Below are 17,685 nucleotides of genomic sequence, written 5' to 3'. Positions count from 1 at the left end.
AAGTATAAACAATGTTTGTATCAAGGAAGTAGTAATGGATAAATTTGCGGCAAAATATTTGAGTTTCAGAAGAGTCTCAAATATCTTTTCTTTTTTTCCATGTAGGAAGCACAACATAGGAAGTTACATTCCCACTTATGATATGGTCTTGTTTGGAAGACCTTCTTAGTTTTTAAGCCCTCAGCTGGTGATAGCAGTCTATCTGCTCAAAAGGCTAAGCAGGATTGAATTTAATTACTCTTGGATGGGAAATCAATCCTGAAGATTGCAATGGCAAACCATTTTCATATTGCTGCCAAGATAACACAAACATGGACATATTTTATCAGGAATTAAGTGAACTCAATGGAGAGTTTACTAGTGACATCAAGATATTACCATGTTCCCAGACTAGGTTTTACCTACATATTTATATTTATCTGAAGGGTGGGCCATATTGATACTGAGCGTAGCAGCATTGACAAAGTTAACACTTATTCAATTATCACATTTATTTCCAATGATAGCAATGATAGCAGTATGTACCTAATCTAGCAATAGATTCCGAAGACAGATTAAATTGTCGGTGCATTGAATAGTTATATATTCATGGCCATTACCAGCAATTTATTGAGACTTGACTTCTGTTCTTTTCCTTGCTTTTAAAGAAAATTAGTCTTGTGTCCACAGTAACTGGGATGCAGTGGCTCAATGGCTAAGACGCTGAGCTCGTTGATCAGAAAGGTTGGCAGTTTGGTGGTTTGAATCCCTAGCACTGCGTAATAGAGTGAGCTCCCATTACTTGTCCCAGCGTCTGCCAACCTAGCAGTTCGAAAGCATGTAAAAATGCAAGTAGAAAAATAGGAACCAACCTATGGTGGGAAGATAACAGCATTCCGTGAGCCTTTGCCGTTAAGTCATGGCAGCCACATGACCATGGAGACATCTTCGGACAGCGCTGGCTCTGCGGCTTTGAAATGGAGATGAGCACCACCCCCGAAAGTCGGGAACGACTAGCACACATGTATGAGGGGAACCTTTACCTTTACCTTATCACAGTAACAGAAGAGAGGGAAAAGCTCAACATTTTCTGAAAGTTTTAGCTTTGCTTTTTAAAGCTGCAGTCCAACAGATTTTAGAAAAGTATTCCTTTGTAGAAATCTGCCTTTTAAGCTCTTTTTCTTTTTGGGTGGTTGTAACACATTATGTTGAACTCTAAAACTCATACACTGAAACATACAAGTAAATCATCCCTTTGCAGTGCACTACAGATGGGATCGTGGCCATTTTATTTCATTTCAGATATGAAGCTTCTTCAGACATGATAGCACAATGTTATGTGGCAAGGAGGCTTTAGTCTGTAGGGCAAAATGATCTCTTTAATCACCTGAATGCTTGTTTGCCATAATTTACTTTATTTCATATTGGTATCTCCTCCAAAATTTACAATCTAAGAAAATGACGCATTATGCTTATCATTGAAGTCCCTGAATTTTTTATGCGAACAGTTCCTACCGTTAGCAGTTCTGCATTTTATACTCTTAAGATACAAAGCAAGGATTAGTTTTGTCTTCCGATGAATGGACTTTTCCTGGTGTGTACTTGATTTAATGATCCAGGCCATGCTTGAACAATTAGTGCCAGACTAATTTTAATCCTATTAATTTTAGTCAGTTTACTCCTATCCACCTAAGGACCAAGTGACTCTCCTAGATTAAGAGATCAAAATGAATTCCATCTTCCTTTTTCTAGCACAAAATCCTTATCTTTTATTTGCCTCAGATAAAGTAACTAAAAAAACCCCAGACTTAATGCTAGCGAGGAGTCACTTTCAGGTGGTTTTTTTTAAGAAACATAGACTGATCAGTAACAGTTACATGCCTAGCCTACTCACTTAAAGAGGGCTCTGAATAGATATGACAAGGATAAATTTCTTCACAGTTTCGTCCCTGGGTTTTTTTGTCAGTGAAAAACACAATACTTCTTAAATCATCTCCTTTGTAACTATACTTCTGAAATGATTTCAGATGCACGAGAAAGCAAATGGGATGTTGCCAGCTTTCAGTTTATATATTCCCTCCTTTAAAAATTCCCCTCTCTTAATTGTGGGGCAGAATTGATTTAGTTGAAGCGTTTTAGTTGAATTATGAAGGGCTTCTGGTTTATTTGTGTCTGGAGAAGCCCAGTTTTGTACAATGGATCCCTATTATTGAATATGATAAAGATCTTTTGTCATTTGTTTTGTTTGCAGGTGTCTTTTATAAGAGAACCTCTAATCCCTTCAGGAAGAAATATTTTCTCTTTCTTTTCTTTTTTTTAAAAAAAGAGGGTGGAGGGGAATCAGTATTAACTGAGAATAAAAGCACTGAGCCTTTGCTATTGTTGTTGACAATTTGAGAGACATTTCCCAATAGTCATTGTTCAAATGGTTGTCAGGAGGAATCAAGTGAAACTCGATAAACAATGCTGTAACCAGTCCCTCACACTTTGTGTGCAGAAGCTTTTCTTGAGACGATTTGCATTGAAGAAGTGGTTCATTTTCCAAGTTGTGGTAGGGTCTTTTAGAAGCATTGCGGGGTCCCCCCTGCTTTTCTAGCAATTGAATATTTTAGTTTTGCAGAAATATATCTATATGTAGACTAGAGGATTTTTTCCCCATCACCCAACTGCAGGAAATATTAGAGGGTTGCTGTGACCTTCTAGCAATATCTTTGAAAGACTGCAAATTTGTTTTCAGTGGGATTTATTTACATGGTAATATATATTACTGAAAATGATTACATGTAAGTTTCCTAGTAGTTGATGGCTCTACTTTTTAGTTATTTTGTTATGCTTTACAAAATACTAGTAATTGCTACATGCACGATGCAATTCTATGTATCCTTAGCCAGAGATAAATCCTACAGTATTTAATCTAGGACTGCAACCTTAAACATTTTAAAAGAACCGGAGTCATAGAAATTTAAGAGTACAGCAATCCTTTTGACTCTATGCTGCCGTTTTTTTTAAAATTATTCACTGAGAAATTATGCCAAATGTGCTAATCAAAATCTTTTTCCCCAATTTCCTTTTTTTTAAAAAAATACACACACATTTTCCTCTCTCTTTCTTTTCCACTTCCTGTCTTAAACACTCCATGGGTATGTTTCTTTCTAAAAGTGTTAACGTTGTCTTGCAAAGCATTTTAAAATTTTCTTTAATGCAGCAGACTGGAGCATTTTTTGTAGAATGTTTGGAAATATATATCTGTTAACTTTAATTTATGTTCCTGCACCTTCTAAATGTTGCATTAAAAAAAAAATCTTAAGATTTTGTTTTGTTTCTGGGGGAACATTGTGTGCTATCTGCAGCTGCCCTTGGATGAGAAAGAAAAGGCCAGTGATTTATTGAAGCTGGTGAATTGAAAAGCCCTTTTTTCCCTCCCCAAAATCAACAGCTTGACTGAGTTTAAATAACTGACTTTTCATATCCTTTCATTGCACACAAAGACCTAATCCTGAGACTACTTGAGCCACCAATGTAGACTGTGGACAAGACCACCACTGGAAATGTCATCCCTTCTCACCACACACAAAAACACATTGACTGCAGCTTTTATGAAGTGAAAATGCCAAAGAAAAAGGAAAATACAAGTGAGGTGGCTGCAGTAATTTTTTTCAAAATAAAATAAAAAAGGCTGCTGTGTTTGGATATTAAGAACAAAAAGTGTCTAAAGTGACAACAATGGCTAGGGTTGCTTGCTTTCATAGGTGCAAATGAGTGAAACTGCTTGTTTGTTTCAATACCGTTGACCCTTACATTTCATTGTGTGGAAATGTCAGGGAAAGTGTGTTCGAAGACATTTCAGCATCTTTTAGCTTTCAATGTGGTTGTCATTTTGAGACGCTCAAGGGGCTCTCCCATCTGTCTCCTTCCTTCACCACAATTCATTGGCAAAGTAGACTTCCATATTTTTTTTTTATTTCAGTAATAATTAACTGCCACTTCTCTGTTTTGTTTCTAATTTAAAAACTAAATCAGAATCCAGTATACACTTACGTTTTTTTTCTCCAAAGCAACAGGAATAGTCTTGTTTCAACTTAAGATGGTTTACCCATATCTGTGTTTTATGAGCTACTCCAATGATTATGTGTGATGGTCCTCCTAATGGAAGAAATACCTATTTAGGTTAATGTCCCCATGACAAGGGCATTTCAGGGCAGAGTCTGTAGCCTGTAAGAAAAAGAGAGATCCGTGGCAGTGGTGTTCAAAGAGCAGGGTCCCCCTCGTGATATGATCTAGCTTCCAGCATTTGTATTTTTAAATTAATTTATAGTATAAAAGACAAAAATACAAAAGCAAATAATAGGAAAAATAGGGAAGGGAAAAAAGAAGGGAAAAAAGAAAGAAAAGGCGTTGATTTCCGACTCCCTTTGGTGCATTAGAATAAGACATTAACAAGATATTTTAAAAACCTCAACTTTTTTACTTTTATATAATAGTATAAATTAGCCATTTCTATAGCAACAACTCTATCCAATCAGTAAAACTCAAAATCAAAATTTTGGGGTTTTTTTCCACTTCAAGCACAAAGTCCAGAAATGGTTTCCAAGTAGAAACAAAAATAGTTGTCTTTTTTTTCTTTAATCAAAGCAGTCATTTAGTCATCTATGCTAACTCTATGCATTTTCCCACTGTGAGAATCAAAATGTCCTTCCATTTTTGTTTATAAAGTAATCTTGCTGCCCTTGACTCAGCATTTGGAAGGGAAAAGTTTGAACAAGTTGGATAAGAAAGAAGGAGAAGTTGGTGGTAGAGAAGAACCCCTTTAGGCTTCTTTGCCTTGTCAGTCTGGCAAAGTATGACTGACTCGAAACATTTTGCTGCCTAAAGCAGAAATGCTGATGATGCTCTTTGTTGAAGCTAAGCTAATCAAATTATTTTGGCACCTGAACATCGTGTTAAGTATCTCTTCCTGACTGCCATTGTATTGTCTTCACCCAGGCCTCCTTGAACACTGTTCCACACTTTCAATTTTATATATTCTTTGTTAAAGAATGTGCTTGAAATTGGTGTTTTACTGATACCCTTTAAAAAACCATTTGCCATAATTTTGTGTACAGAAAGGATCTTGCATTCCTTTACAAGCATCTGGAATTCACAATATGGACAGAATAGAATAGAATAGAATAGAATTCTTTATTGGCCAAGTGTGTTTGTACACACAAGGAATTTGTCCTTGGTGCATATACTTAGTGTACATAAAAAAAAAATAGAATACATTCATCAAGAATCATAAGATACAACTAGTGATAGTCATAGGTTACTAATAAGCCATCAAATTATACTAGGAAACAAATAAATCAATATAAAATTTAAAGATACAAGCAACATGGTTATAGACATAAGTGGAAAGAGATATGTACTAGGAAACATTTACTAGGAAGGAAGAGAAGAATAATAGTCATACAGTCTTAGTAGATAATTTGAAAGTGTTATGGGGATTAATTGTTTAGCAGAGTGATGGCATTCAGGAAAAAAACTGTCATTGTGTCTAGTTGTTCTGGTGTGCAGTGCCCCATAGTGTTGTTTTGAGGATAGAAGTTGAAATTTTTAAAAAATTAAAAGTTAAAGAAAGTATCATTTCTTTACATTGACTTTTTGCACTTTAATGCAAACATGAAGAAGGAGCTCCCAAATTGCAGAAAAAACAACATTCCATGGTGTTTTAAAAAAATTCAAAATTCTACCCCAGGTTTGATATTCACTGAAGGTAGTGAATGTTGACTTTTCCTAAAAGTTTTGGATTTTTTTTAGATAAACTATTTGGATCTGAAAGAAAAATTGGCAGTCATTCTTTTCTTCCTCTCGCACTCTTGCATTTTGCATTTTCCAGTTGTTGTGTTGCATTGTTTGCAGTGGCAACCAGCCATTGTTTCCCTGGTTTTTGGCTGATGGCAAAACATCAAGTTAGATAAAGGTTTCATGTCCTCTCAGTTCTTTCTTTGCTTTAAATTGCACCACTGCATTTTAAAGCTGTGTGATGCTACTTTCCTGGTAGCATTTACCACAGTTGAGGTAATGCAACTCTAAAACAAACCAATACAGATTTACATAATACCATAATTGAGATTTGGTTATGTGCTAAATTAAATGCTTGCATGTCTGCATTTTAGTGGGGTGAACACCTTTGAATATCAATCACATTTAGATTATTCCCTTTAATTGTAACAGGGGGGGTTGACATAATCACCCCTGCATTTCAAAAATGTATATTATGTCACTGCTGTCATAATGAATGATATTAATTACTGATAGACAACCTCAAGGCTTAGGAGCAGCTGTCAGTAAATAAAGTGAATGGGAAGCCAGGGTAGGGAGCAAATTTGGGTCTCATCTGCAGACTTAGAAGAGGCTGTTTTATGTCCACCATGGCCACACATCATAAGCATTAATTAATTAGATGGTTACAATCAAAGAACAATTCCTGAAACTAGGAGTTGGGCGGTGTCACAGCCACTTCCCAAAATACAATTCTGAGAACTGCCTCAGAGGACGTTGTAGCGTAGCCATAGGATGAGGGTAGAACCACTATTGGCCAAGAAGGGATAACAGATCCTGTTTTCTCTTGATATGATGGTCTTCCACATCAGGGGAATAATTTTATTCTACCACTTTTGCTCTTAAAATCTTCAAATGAAGTGTTGGTGAGACAGCCTTTAATTATAGAGATTTGGGTCACATATCCATATTCTGGAACATGGCTTGCATCGGTGATTATTTAAGAACCTGTGGGCCATTTGCTCTTCAGCATTTATTGGTCTCCTGAGCTTTTCATGCCAAGAATGAATATGGAATTGCCTTAAAACCAGGGTTCCCGTAAGCCAGTCAAGCATTCCCTGCTTTTCTAAATTGCTCCATCTTCCCTTGTCTACATTTATAATTTCTTTTTACAAAAGACTATGGATTTTATCCCTTCAAAACATTTCTATGAACACTGTAACACAATTTCCTGGCAGGAAGAGTTTGTGTAGCAGAAGGAAGAAAAGATCAAGTGATTCCATTAACATTTCTAACAACTTCTTCGCTTCTACAAATCTTTTAATTCCCCTGTCACTCATAGAGTGTAACAATCCTGTTTTAAATGGTGATAAGTACAAATCTTTTACATTGCCTTAAACTACTGATATATTATGGATGTATTTATAAACAAAATAGGGATTCCCCCCCCCCCTCCCCGTTTGACACAAATAGATCTCAGATTGTACTTTCTGATTCAAAGGGAGGTTTTTTTGAAGTAAAATTACCAGTGCAAATTATCAGTATTGACTCTCAAGGGATAAATGTAAGTAAGCTAAATGAATCTGAGGGTAAGACTTGTAAAATATTTGTATAGATTTAAAAACATGCTTTCTATGAGGTGTAAAGATTTTCTTTTTTGGTCCATTTGCATTTCTTTTTTGTAGAAGGAATAATATAGAATATCAGCTCTCTATAGCATCTTGAGAAATTTCTGGGTATTGATATGAAATGTCACTGTTAGGCTGTTAATCTGTAAAGTCTAGGGATCATATGATCCCTGTGTTAAGAGAGGTATTCTTGTTATATATATTGTGTGCTGAGCACAATGTAAAGTTTCAGTGTGCTTCAGCTAGGTGGCAGCACTAATCAAGCTTGATTGATCTAGAAAGCTATACAAAGTCCAGTGCTGTAGGCTAAACTGGAACATTAATAAAAGTTCTGAAAGTCGACTGTAATAGCAGGTTAAATCCGTATTGTGCCAAGCTCCCCCATGGATGTGTGTTTGTAATTCACCAACACATAGATCTTGCTACACCAGCCTTTAAAACCATGAACACCAGAGATGGGTTGCTACGGGTTCCCACTGGTTTGGGCGAACTGGTAATGGAAATTGGGAATGGGTTGCCGAAGCGGTAGGAATGACAGGCTGGCCATGCCCTCGAACCAGTTCCCCGGTCACTGCTGCTGTTGCTGGCTTATTTTTACTAATGTTTTCATGTCCTGCGCATACAATTTGCAGTCAACTGTGCATGCATGCGCAGCGCACATTTGGCCCATGCGTGAAGCAAACCAGTAGCAAGGCCGGCAGCATCCCATCTCTGCCAAATACTCTGGAGCCTGATTGTCCAAGGAATCTTATTCTCTTTGCAGCGCTAACTTGCTTAGCCATTAAGATCTGCAGGAAAAAATATTGAGTCTTGATATCTTTTTTTGTTTTGTTTTTCTTTTAATATTTCAAACTATGTTTTTACTTTTTACATGTTCTTAGTCCTCTTAAAACTTTGGCTAGTGTAGAAAGGTAGTGTATAAATCAAACCAATTAACATATGAAAATATTTTTCTTGCTGGTTGCAAAGATAGCGCACCCTGATTCTTGATAGAAGAGAAACTACATAGAGAGAAGTGGGAGGGGGGGGGGGTGGGAGAGTGACCTTTCTTTCACTTGGTCAGTCCTTGTCAACTGGAGGAGTATATATTTAAGATATCACTTTTTCTGTATAAACACTGGCACACATTAAAAATGAAATTCTATACTCTCTCAAAAGAAATACACACACACACACACACACATGTCAATCATATGCAGTATACAAACAAACACACACACACAGATACATACACACACACACACATACATATACATACACATACACAAAATGGACTGTGATTATATATATAATCACAGTCCATTTTGAATACATAGCAAAAAGTTAACAAGGTTGAATGTTAACAAGGTTGATACTATATGGTACAAAGCTATTACAGAATCCAGTTGTTCTGCTTTGGAAGCTGCAAAGCCTCTTCCCAGGAGGTAACAAAGAAAACCGGTCATGGAGAGGATGTGTAGCATCCCAGACAATACTGCGGACTCTGGTCAAGCATCACTTATATGCCATGTCCTGGATAAAAGGAGTGAATTTTCAATAGATTTTTTTTCCTGCCGTCCTCACCACTCTCTGCACAGCCTTCCTGCCTGAAACAGTAATATTTCCAAACCAAACTAATGCAATACGACAGATGCTTTCAATCGTCCCTCTATAGAAAGTGTTAAGGACAGGGGAAGGAAGATGTGCTATTCTTGTACGATGCAGAAATGCAGGTGCTGCTATGCCAGCTTCACCAGTGTCTTACTGTTGAACGGCCAAGCTAACCCAGAAACTCAATACTACTAACCACCTCCACAGTTAAATCATTAATGCACAGAGGTGTATGGCTGTGCATGTATTTTCTGAATCTCTTTTGTTTTTCCTATATTTAGAACCAAGCTGTTCTTATTCCACCAGTCCACCAAAACATCTACCTCAGTGTTTCTCAACCTTGGCAACTTGAAGATGTTCGGACTTCAACTCCCAGAATTCCCCAGCCAGCATTCGCGAATGCTGGCTGGGGAATTCTGGGAGTTGAAGTCCGGATATCTTCAAGTTGCTAAGGTTGAGAAACACTGCTCTACCTGCTCCCGTTTTAGCTCCTTTCCCCCCTCTGAACATCATGCTAAATCCTTTAGATCATCTTGATTCCCCTCTGTATAGAAACTGCAGCCCTCATAATGATAGTTTAAAGAAAGGCGGCTCTAAAAGAAAAGGGAGAGGTAAAGTTTAATTCATTATGAAATGGCCATGTGTTTTCCAAGGATATTGTTCAATTTGCATAAGTTGGGAAATCAGATGCCTTCTCTTTCTGTACAGGGCTTGGTTGTTGCCTGTGCAATAAGGTGTCTGCCTTTTGAGACTATTTCATTAACAGTTTATTTGCATGCAAGTTGAGTTTTTCATATACATGCTATTAGAATGACCCACCCTTTCATAAGTTTAATGTTAATGAGGCTTCTGTAAAATTCCTTCCAAAGATAGGATGTGTGTCAGGCAATGGTGTCTCAGAACTTCATCATCCTAACAATACCCCCGCTCTTTTAACTTCCTTCCAGGAGAAGGTTTTGTGCTCAGGAATATTCCCATCTGAGAGATTTTGTTTCTTTAGGTTGTAGCTAAACACGATCCTGAAACCGAAGAGAAAAATTGTTCTTTAGTTCATTTACTTCAAGCAGGTCCATAGTGGTAAATTTAGTCTGTGTATAAATAAAGCTTTGATGAAGCCATTTTGTATTTCATGGGACAAGTAAAAAGCAGGGTATATTTTAAAAAGGATCAATTAAGCAGTACCCTAAAAAGGTAGAATCCCCCCCACGAAAAAGGCAATAGTGGTAGAGATAATGTTAAAGCAAAGAGTTAGGAGAAAATAGCACAGTGCCTAAAAGTTGAGATAAGCCCCAGAATCACAAAAGGGCTTGGCTGAAAGGAAACCAAAAGACTAGGGAGCTTTATGGAGCTAAGACCAGAAGACAGAGGCCTGGAAAATTTGGAACCTAGTTTAGGAGGAAACAATTTTGGTGTTTCTGACTCTGTTTGATTTCTATGGTCTCATTAGGAGACAAGCAGGGCTGATAAAAAGTGGTGGCAATTTCACATGTTGCATTCAGCTGTGGGCTTCTGGAACTTAGTTGCTGTTTTTTTTTAATCCTCCAAAAGTACCATTCAGCCATCTTAACCGTTGCCAATTATTAGTTCATTAACATCATTACCAGGGGTGGGTTGCTGCCAGCATTACTGCTGGTTCAGTGTGCAAAAAAATTTTGCGCTCCCCATGCGTGCGCATTTGCACCTAAAAAGGTCTGTGCATGCACAAAATGTTAAAAAGGGGAAAAATTACATTTCTGCAATGAAAATTGTTCTGCACATGTGCAGAACCGAAAATCAAGATGGCAGCGTTGTAGGAGAACCAGTTCGGGGCGTGACAGGCATGGGTTGCTGCCGGTTTCAGCAACCCAGGCCACCAAATTACTACCGGTTCAGCCAAACCAGTAGGAACCACTTCTGATTATTACCTTGCAGATTGGGGGGTGGGCAGAAATGATACAGCAAGTGAGACTTGTGATTTTCCAAACATCTTGCGCCTTTGATTTTTGTTGTGAAATTAGAACAATGGGCATGTTGTAGAAGGAACATAAATGAGTTTTGGGCGTTCGTAGAAATAATTAGAAAATGTTTCCCAAATACCATGTGCAATATATAAATCATGTAACAATGTTGTACCTGTTTCTTTAAATCATACTGTAAAATGTGATTGGTTGCTGTTTACCTCAATTGGCCATAAGAGGGAACCAGAATGACTGTTAGCTCTCTGTTTGTTAGATGCTGGACTGATCTGGTCTGAGTGTTTTGGAAGCTGGCTGTTAGAAAGTGCCGTGAGCTATTGTAAGTTTTTGCAACAGCTAGCAAACTTTGAGTACTGAACTGATTATATGATACTGGACTGTGTTATTTGGATTATCCCTTAACTGAAAGACATTGATGACTGACTGTCTTATCCGTGTATGACTTGGACTGTTTGATGGACTCTGATACCCCTATTTCCACGAAAGTAAAAGCCTATTTAAACTGCAGTGTCTCTGTATGCTGGTTTGTGTATTCTCCAACACAACTCTCACAACGCTTCTCTGAATGCTATTCAATATTGCTATTGCTATTGCTATTGCTATGTACTCGTTTACTCAACGGGGAGCTTACCTAACACCATGTTCGTTTATATAACTGTGGTCTGCTCTGAACATCACTATCTCTTGGTACGGTATTGAGCGCAGGGTTCTCAGAAGAACTTTTGAAAACTAAGATGTTTGATGATGGTTCCTGTTTACTTTTTCTTCTGGCAGACCTTTCTTCAGGTGTGTGGGGTGGTCGGCGTGGCGATTGCTGTGATACCCTGGATTCTCATCCCATTGGTTCCTCTTCTTATTGTTTTCATCTTTCTTCGACGCTACTTTTTGGATACATCAAGAGATATCAAACGTTTGGAATCTACCAGTATGTGTTTTTAATTTTAACAATTTGGGGGATTGTTGCATTCCTTGCTGCAAATTGCTTGCATGAAGAGTTGGTTTTCCTCCTGCACATACCCATCTTTCCCCAAAAATAAGACATATCCTGAAAATAAGACCTAGCATGTTTGTACGCATGTACCTAATATAAGCCCTATCCCACAAAATAAGCCCTACTTAAGAGCCTGCATAGTCCATTCTATCTGGTTGCTCATGGAGTCGCAGCCACAACACCTTGAAAAATAAGCCCTAGTGCTTATTTTGTGGCCCAAAAGAAAATAAGACCTCATCTTATTTTCGGGGAAACACGGGTATATGTGTATTTTGGTAGTAATTTTGAACACTCCTTTAGCTCATCCCTTCTTGTAGCTCTTTAAAGGCATGTATAAAAATCCATTTCCAGCACGCATAAAATGTTCCATTTCCAGAAGCCCAAAAACTCTTAATTTCTTGCTCTCAGTAATAGACACAACCTATGTGCCTTTTTCTCTCACCGGCTGAGTACACCCTCCCATGTGCTTTGCCTGAATTTGACATTAGGAATGATTGAGACATTTGCTGAAATAAAAAGTGAAGGAAATGCTTTCCGCTCTCACAGTACTTAAAACACCAATTTTATCTCAAATGAATAAGTCGAAAAAGAGTGGATGAGCCCTGTGACCATTGGAGGTTGGGGAAAAAACTTTAGCATCTCAAAAGTTGCCTCTGTGATTTTAAAAAAAAAATTGTTCTGCTTTCTCTTTTCTCTTTATTTCAACAATTCAGCTATGAATTATAATTGACACATCCCTTATTCTTAATAATGAAAATATATGATAATTTGGAGTTACAACTAGCTCATAGCACTTAGACTTATGTACTGCTTCATAGTGCTTTACAGCCTTCTTTAAGAGGTTTACTGAGTCAACATATTGCCCCCAACAATCTGGGTCCTCTTTTTACCAACCTTAGAAGGATGGAAGGCTGAGTCAACCTTGAGCTGTTCAGAATTGAGCTTCTGACACTAATCAGTGATTTAGCCTGCAATGCCGCATTCTAACCATTGCACCACCACGGCTCTTGTTGCAATAGAAGCAGAGGGCAAGCTAGGAAGTTGCAACCTACTTAAATACTGTATATTATAGATTGCTAAATGACTTCAATTCTGCAAAATAACTGTAGCATAAAAACTACATTTTCTTCATTATCCATTTCCCTGCCACAACTCCACCTTTCCATTGCTAGTCAACATTTCTACTTACCTGTCTCAGAATATTAGTGCCAGGCCTTCTGGTGTTGAGTAGGTATGAACAACATTATTCCACTTTATTCAAACTCCGGCTTTGTGTTTTTCACTGTGAAAGATGTCAGTAGAATACATTCTAAATCACAGAGATATTTCTGATTGAATTTTGTTACTGACTATAACAATTCAAGAGCGAGATAATCTAATAATGGCTGTATGTACATCAGTTGAGTATCCCTCCCTGCAACTTCTGCATTATTTATTTTTTTGTTTTGTTTATTTATTTATCAAATTTATTGGCTGCCCGTCTTGCAGTTCAGGTGACTCAGGTGAGTGGCAATAATTTTAGAATAATTTTTAAATAAGTTTTAGGATAATTTTAGAGAAACACTCACTTTTGTAATACCAGTGATAAATATTGCACATTGATTCAGATAATATCTCATAGTACCATTAAAGGTCATCATAATGAAAGAGTTCGCTTGAAATCTGACATCTTTTAATCTTTATGTTGCAGCTCGAAGCCCAGTTTTTTCTCATTTATCATCATCTCTTCAAGGACTTTGGACCATTCGTGCTTTTCAGGCACAGCAAAGATTCCAAGAAATATTTGATGCACACCAAGACCTACACACAGGTTTGTAAAAAGATGAAGGTAATTAATTTCCAGTTTAGCAGAACCAAGAAGAAAGATTCTTCCTGCAGTATACGAATTCCTGAACTACTGTATTCACTAATTGAGAAATGGAATGAGACAGGAGAATGAAACATTATTTTTGAAGCATATGTTGGATGTCTTCTCAAAAATCTCATTCAGATATATGGTAGTCCTTGACTTATGACCACAATTGAGCCCCAAATTTATGTTGTTAAGTGAGAATTTGGTGAGTTTTTCCCTATTTTACGACATTTCTTACCATAGTTGTTAACTGAATCACTGCAGTTGATAAGCTAGTAACCTGGTTGTTAAATGAATCTGGCTTCCCCAGATTGACTTTGCTTGGTAGGAGGTTGCAAAAAGTGATCACATGACCCCAGGATGCTGTAACGGTCATAAGTATGAACCAGTGGCCAAGCATCTGAATTTTGATCACATGATCATGGGGATGGTGCAAAGGTTGTAACTGTGAAAAACGGCCCTAAATTGCTTTTTTCAGTGTAATTTAGAATGGTTACTAAATGAACTGTTGTAAGTCCAGGACTACCTGTACAGGCAGTCTTTGACTTACAACCATTTGTTTGTTGACTGTTTGAAGTTACAACGCACTGGAAAAAGTGACTTACAACCCGTCCTTACACTTATAACTATTGTAGCATCCGCATGTCAATATGCCAAAATTTGAGCACGTGGCAATTAACATACATTTAGGAGCATTAGAGCTTCCTGGGATTATGGGATCACCATTTAAGACTTTCCCAGTTGACTTCCAACAAGGAAAATCAATGGGGGAAGCCTGATTTGCTTAACCGAGCTGAGGTGGCGCAGTGGTTAGGGTGCAGTACTGCAGGCCACTTCAGCTGACTGTTATCTGCAGTTCAGCGGTTCTAATCTCATCGGCTCAAGGTTGACTCAGCCTTCCATCCTTCTGAGGTGGGCGAAATGAGGACCCAGACTGTGGGGGCAATACGCTGACTCTGTAAACCACTTAGAGAGGGCTGAAAGCCCTATGAAGCGGTATATAAGTCTAACTGCTATTGCTATTGCTATTAATGACTGTCTGATTCATTTAAAATTTGCAGTGATTTGCTGCAACAACTGTGGCAAAAGAGATCATAAAATTGGGCACAATTCACTTAACAACTGCCTTTCTCAGCAACATAAATGCTGGCCCCAATTGTAGTCATAAGTTGAGGACCACCTGTATCACTATAAGTACATCCTTAGAGGTAAAATTGAACTGTTTGAAAAATCCGTTTCCTTCCTGAATTTCCAAAATCAGTTTCAAAGATCTGAATTTATATAACTGAATTGTTTCAGCCCTGCTAATGTTGTATCTGTTGCATCTGAACAATCTCCCTTTCTCCTTTTTGCTTTCAGAAGCTTGGTTCCTATTTCTGACTACGTCTCGCTGGTTTGCGGTACGCTTGGATGCCATCTGTGCCATCTTTGTGATAGTGATGGCCTTTGGCTCTTTGCTACTTGCACAGAGTAAGTTTACTTGCTGGAAAACATTATCCTATTATCTACTCATTTGCCTTCTCATATTTTTCTAGCTATGCTACCGACAGCAAGTGAATAAATTCTTTTTACAAGGCAGTTACTGGTAATGAGACAGTACTTCCTTTAGATAATTTTTGCATAATGTGGTTTTTTTAAAATTGTTGTCCAATTGTGCCATCTTTTCTTCTTTGTTTTTATTGGTGAAATGGCTAGTTGTTGGGTGTCTGGCAATATAAAATTTTAATAAATTCAATCAATCAGTAAGTTAAATTTCTGTTAACATTGTACTGCTACAAATGAATATATTTATAATTCCTCTTAATGTTCTTTATTAATAGATTCCTCTTTGTTGCACATGTATATATGTATATGTATATGTATATGTATATGTATATGTATATGTATATGTATATGTATATGTATATGTATATGTATATGTATATGTATATGTATATGTATATGTATATGTATATGTATATGTATATGTATATGTATATATATACACATGTGAAGTTTGTGTAATTTAATATGTGATACATGTGAAGTTTGTGTAATTTAATACATTTTATATTTTCAATTTCATAAACTAGATGACTATACTTGAAGAAAAGTGTATTGTTCATTCAAAATTCTTTATACTTGCTTTCTTTCTTATCTCACAGCTCTTGATGCTGGAAAGGTGGGCCTTGCTTTATCCTATGCAATCACCCTCACAGGAATGTTCCAGTGGGGAGTTCGGCAGAGTGCAGAAGTTGAAAATCTGGTAATAAACAGTTGTTTCTTTAAAGTAGGTGAAAACCCTGTTGCATTGGAAGCCCAGAGACATTTTGCCCTGTGGGTTCCCTTGCTCTAATACAGGGGTGTCAAACTCGTGGTGTCATGTTGCTGTCACATGACGTATCATGATGTTTTCCCAGAGAAGATCATTAAAAAGACCTTCAATTTAGAATTAGGGAGAAATTTCTTGACAGTGAGAATGATTAATCAAGGGAATGGCTTATCGCTGGAAGTTATGGGAGCTCCATCACTGGATGTCTTCAAGAAGAGACTGGAGATCTGTAGTATAAGGTCTCCTGCTTGAACAAGGAGCTGGATTAGAGAGTCTCCAATGTCCCTTCTAACACTATTATTATATGTTCTATCTTCTCTGTTCTATTTCATGCTTGTAAAGTAATACACTGTGAGCAGTTCTACAAAGCAAGCTTCTAGTTGTCCACTTCTAACACAAGGATTATTTAAGATATTCAGGGTAGCAAACTGATAAAGAAAAAGGTGTGCTATATATACCATATTTTTCAGAGTAAAAGACACACCAGAGTATAAGACGCACCAAGGTTTTGAAGAGGCAATTTTTACAAAAAGTAGGTAGGTAGATAGAGGGATAGAGAGGGAGAGAAAGAGAGAGAAATACATTAGGTAGGTAGGGAGAGAGAGAGCGAGAGTAGTTAGGTAGGTAGGTAGATAAAGGGATAGGGATAGGGAGACAGAAATAGAGAGAGATAGAGAAATACAGTAGGTAGGTAAGGAGAGAGAGCGTGAGTGTAGGTAGGTATGTAGGTAGAGGGGTAGAGAGGTAGAAATAGAAAGAGATAGAGAAATACAGTAGGTAGGTAGGGAGAGAGAGAGTAGGTAGGTAACTAAATGTTTCCAGGTGTATTTATCCATGTGCTGGAGAAGGAAATCGCTGACGATCTGCAGCACCTAAGACTTTTTTTCTGCTGGCGCAGCATTTGATCAATGTAATTTTCATCAACCAGTTAAAGAGCTTTCCAAAAGGGGGAAAATGTTTTTGCACTCTGCAAACCTCCCAAAAATGGCCCGTTTTTCATGAAAACGGGCCCATTTTCTTTTTTAAAAAAGAGGCATGAATAGCCTTGGGGGGGCTTGCAGAGTGCTCCTGGGGAGTGGGGGCCAAAAACAAGCAAAAAATGGCCCATTTTTCGCAAAAACGGGCCTGTTTTTTGCCCCCCCAAAATTGCACGCATAGCCTTGTGGAGGTGAAGGGGGCAGGGCTTGGGGAGGCAAAAAATGCTGTATTCGATGTATAAGACGCACCCAGATTTTCAGCCTCTTTTCTGAGGAAAAAAGGTGTGTCTTATACTCCAAAAAATATGGTATTTAATTGTTGTAGTTTACTCCAGTGCACACTGAAGAGGGTTAAGGTTAATAAGTCCCACAGTTGTGGAGTGTTGTTTTCAGACATAAAAGACATAGATTAACACCAAGATATATTGTAGGTTTGTTCCAGATATATGAAAATACGATTGCTTCAAAATATTTTTTCACTTATTTATTTGATTTATGCTCCTCCCCTTTTTCTCACAAGTCTACTTATTCAGGTACAAATAACTCCGGCAAGTATTGAGTCTTATTCTACTTAGAACCTGAAAATGAATCCTCAAGGGATTACTGCATTATAATCAGTAAATACCTAGGAATCAACATTTG

The 17,685-nt window shown here is 37.6% G+C and overlaps 1 protein-coding gene across 1 annotated transcript in view; it reads left to right on the top strand.

Moving 5' to 3' along the window:
• The window catches only part of ABCC4 (ATP binding cassette subfamily C member 4 (PEL blood group)), a 199,853-nt gene that overhangs the window by 120,085 nt on the left and 62,083 nt on the right, over nt 1–17,685 (top strand). The window contains exons 21-24 of the mRNA XM_087726242.1: nt 11,687–11,837; nt 13,594–13,713; nt 15,115–15,225; nt 15,900–16,000. Of these exons, the coding sequence (XP_087582368.1) occupies nt 11,687–11,837; nt 13,594–13,713; nt 15,115–15,225; nt 15,900–16,000 (483 nt within the window). The remainder of the gene's footprint in view (nt 1–11,686; nt 11,838–13,593; nt 13,714–15,114; nt 15,226–15,899; nt 16,001–17,685) is intronic.

This window comes from Thamnophis sirtalis, unplaced genomic scaffold (assembly GCF_051295495.1).
Source record: "Thamnophis sirtalis isolate CommonGarterSnake01/CBP01778 unplaced genomic scaffold, rThaSir2_p1.2 scaffold_12, whole genome shotgun sequence".
Taxonomy (NCBI): Eukaryota; Metazoa; Chordata; class Lepidosauria; order Squamata; family Natricidae; genus Thamnophis; species Thamnophis sirtalis.
This window is presented reverse-complemented; position numbering and strand designations above follow the sequence as displayed.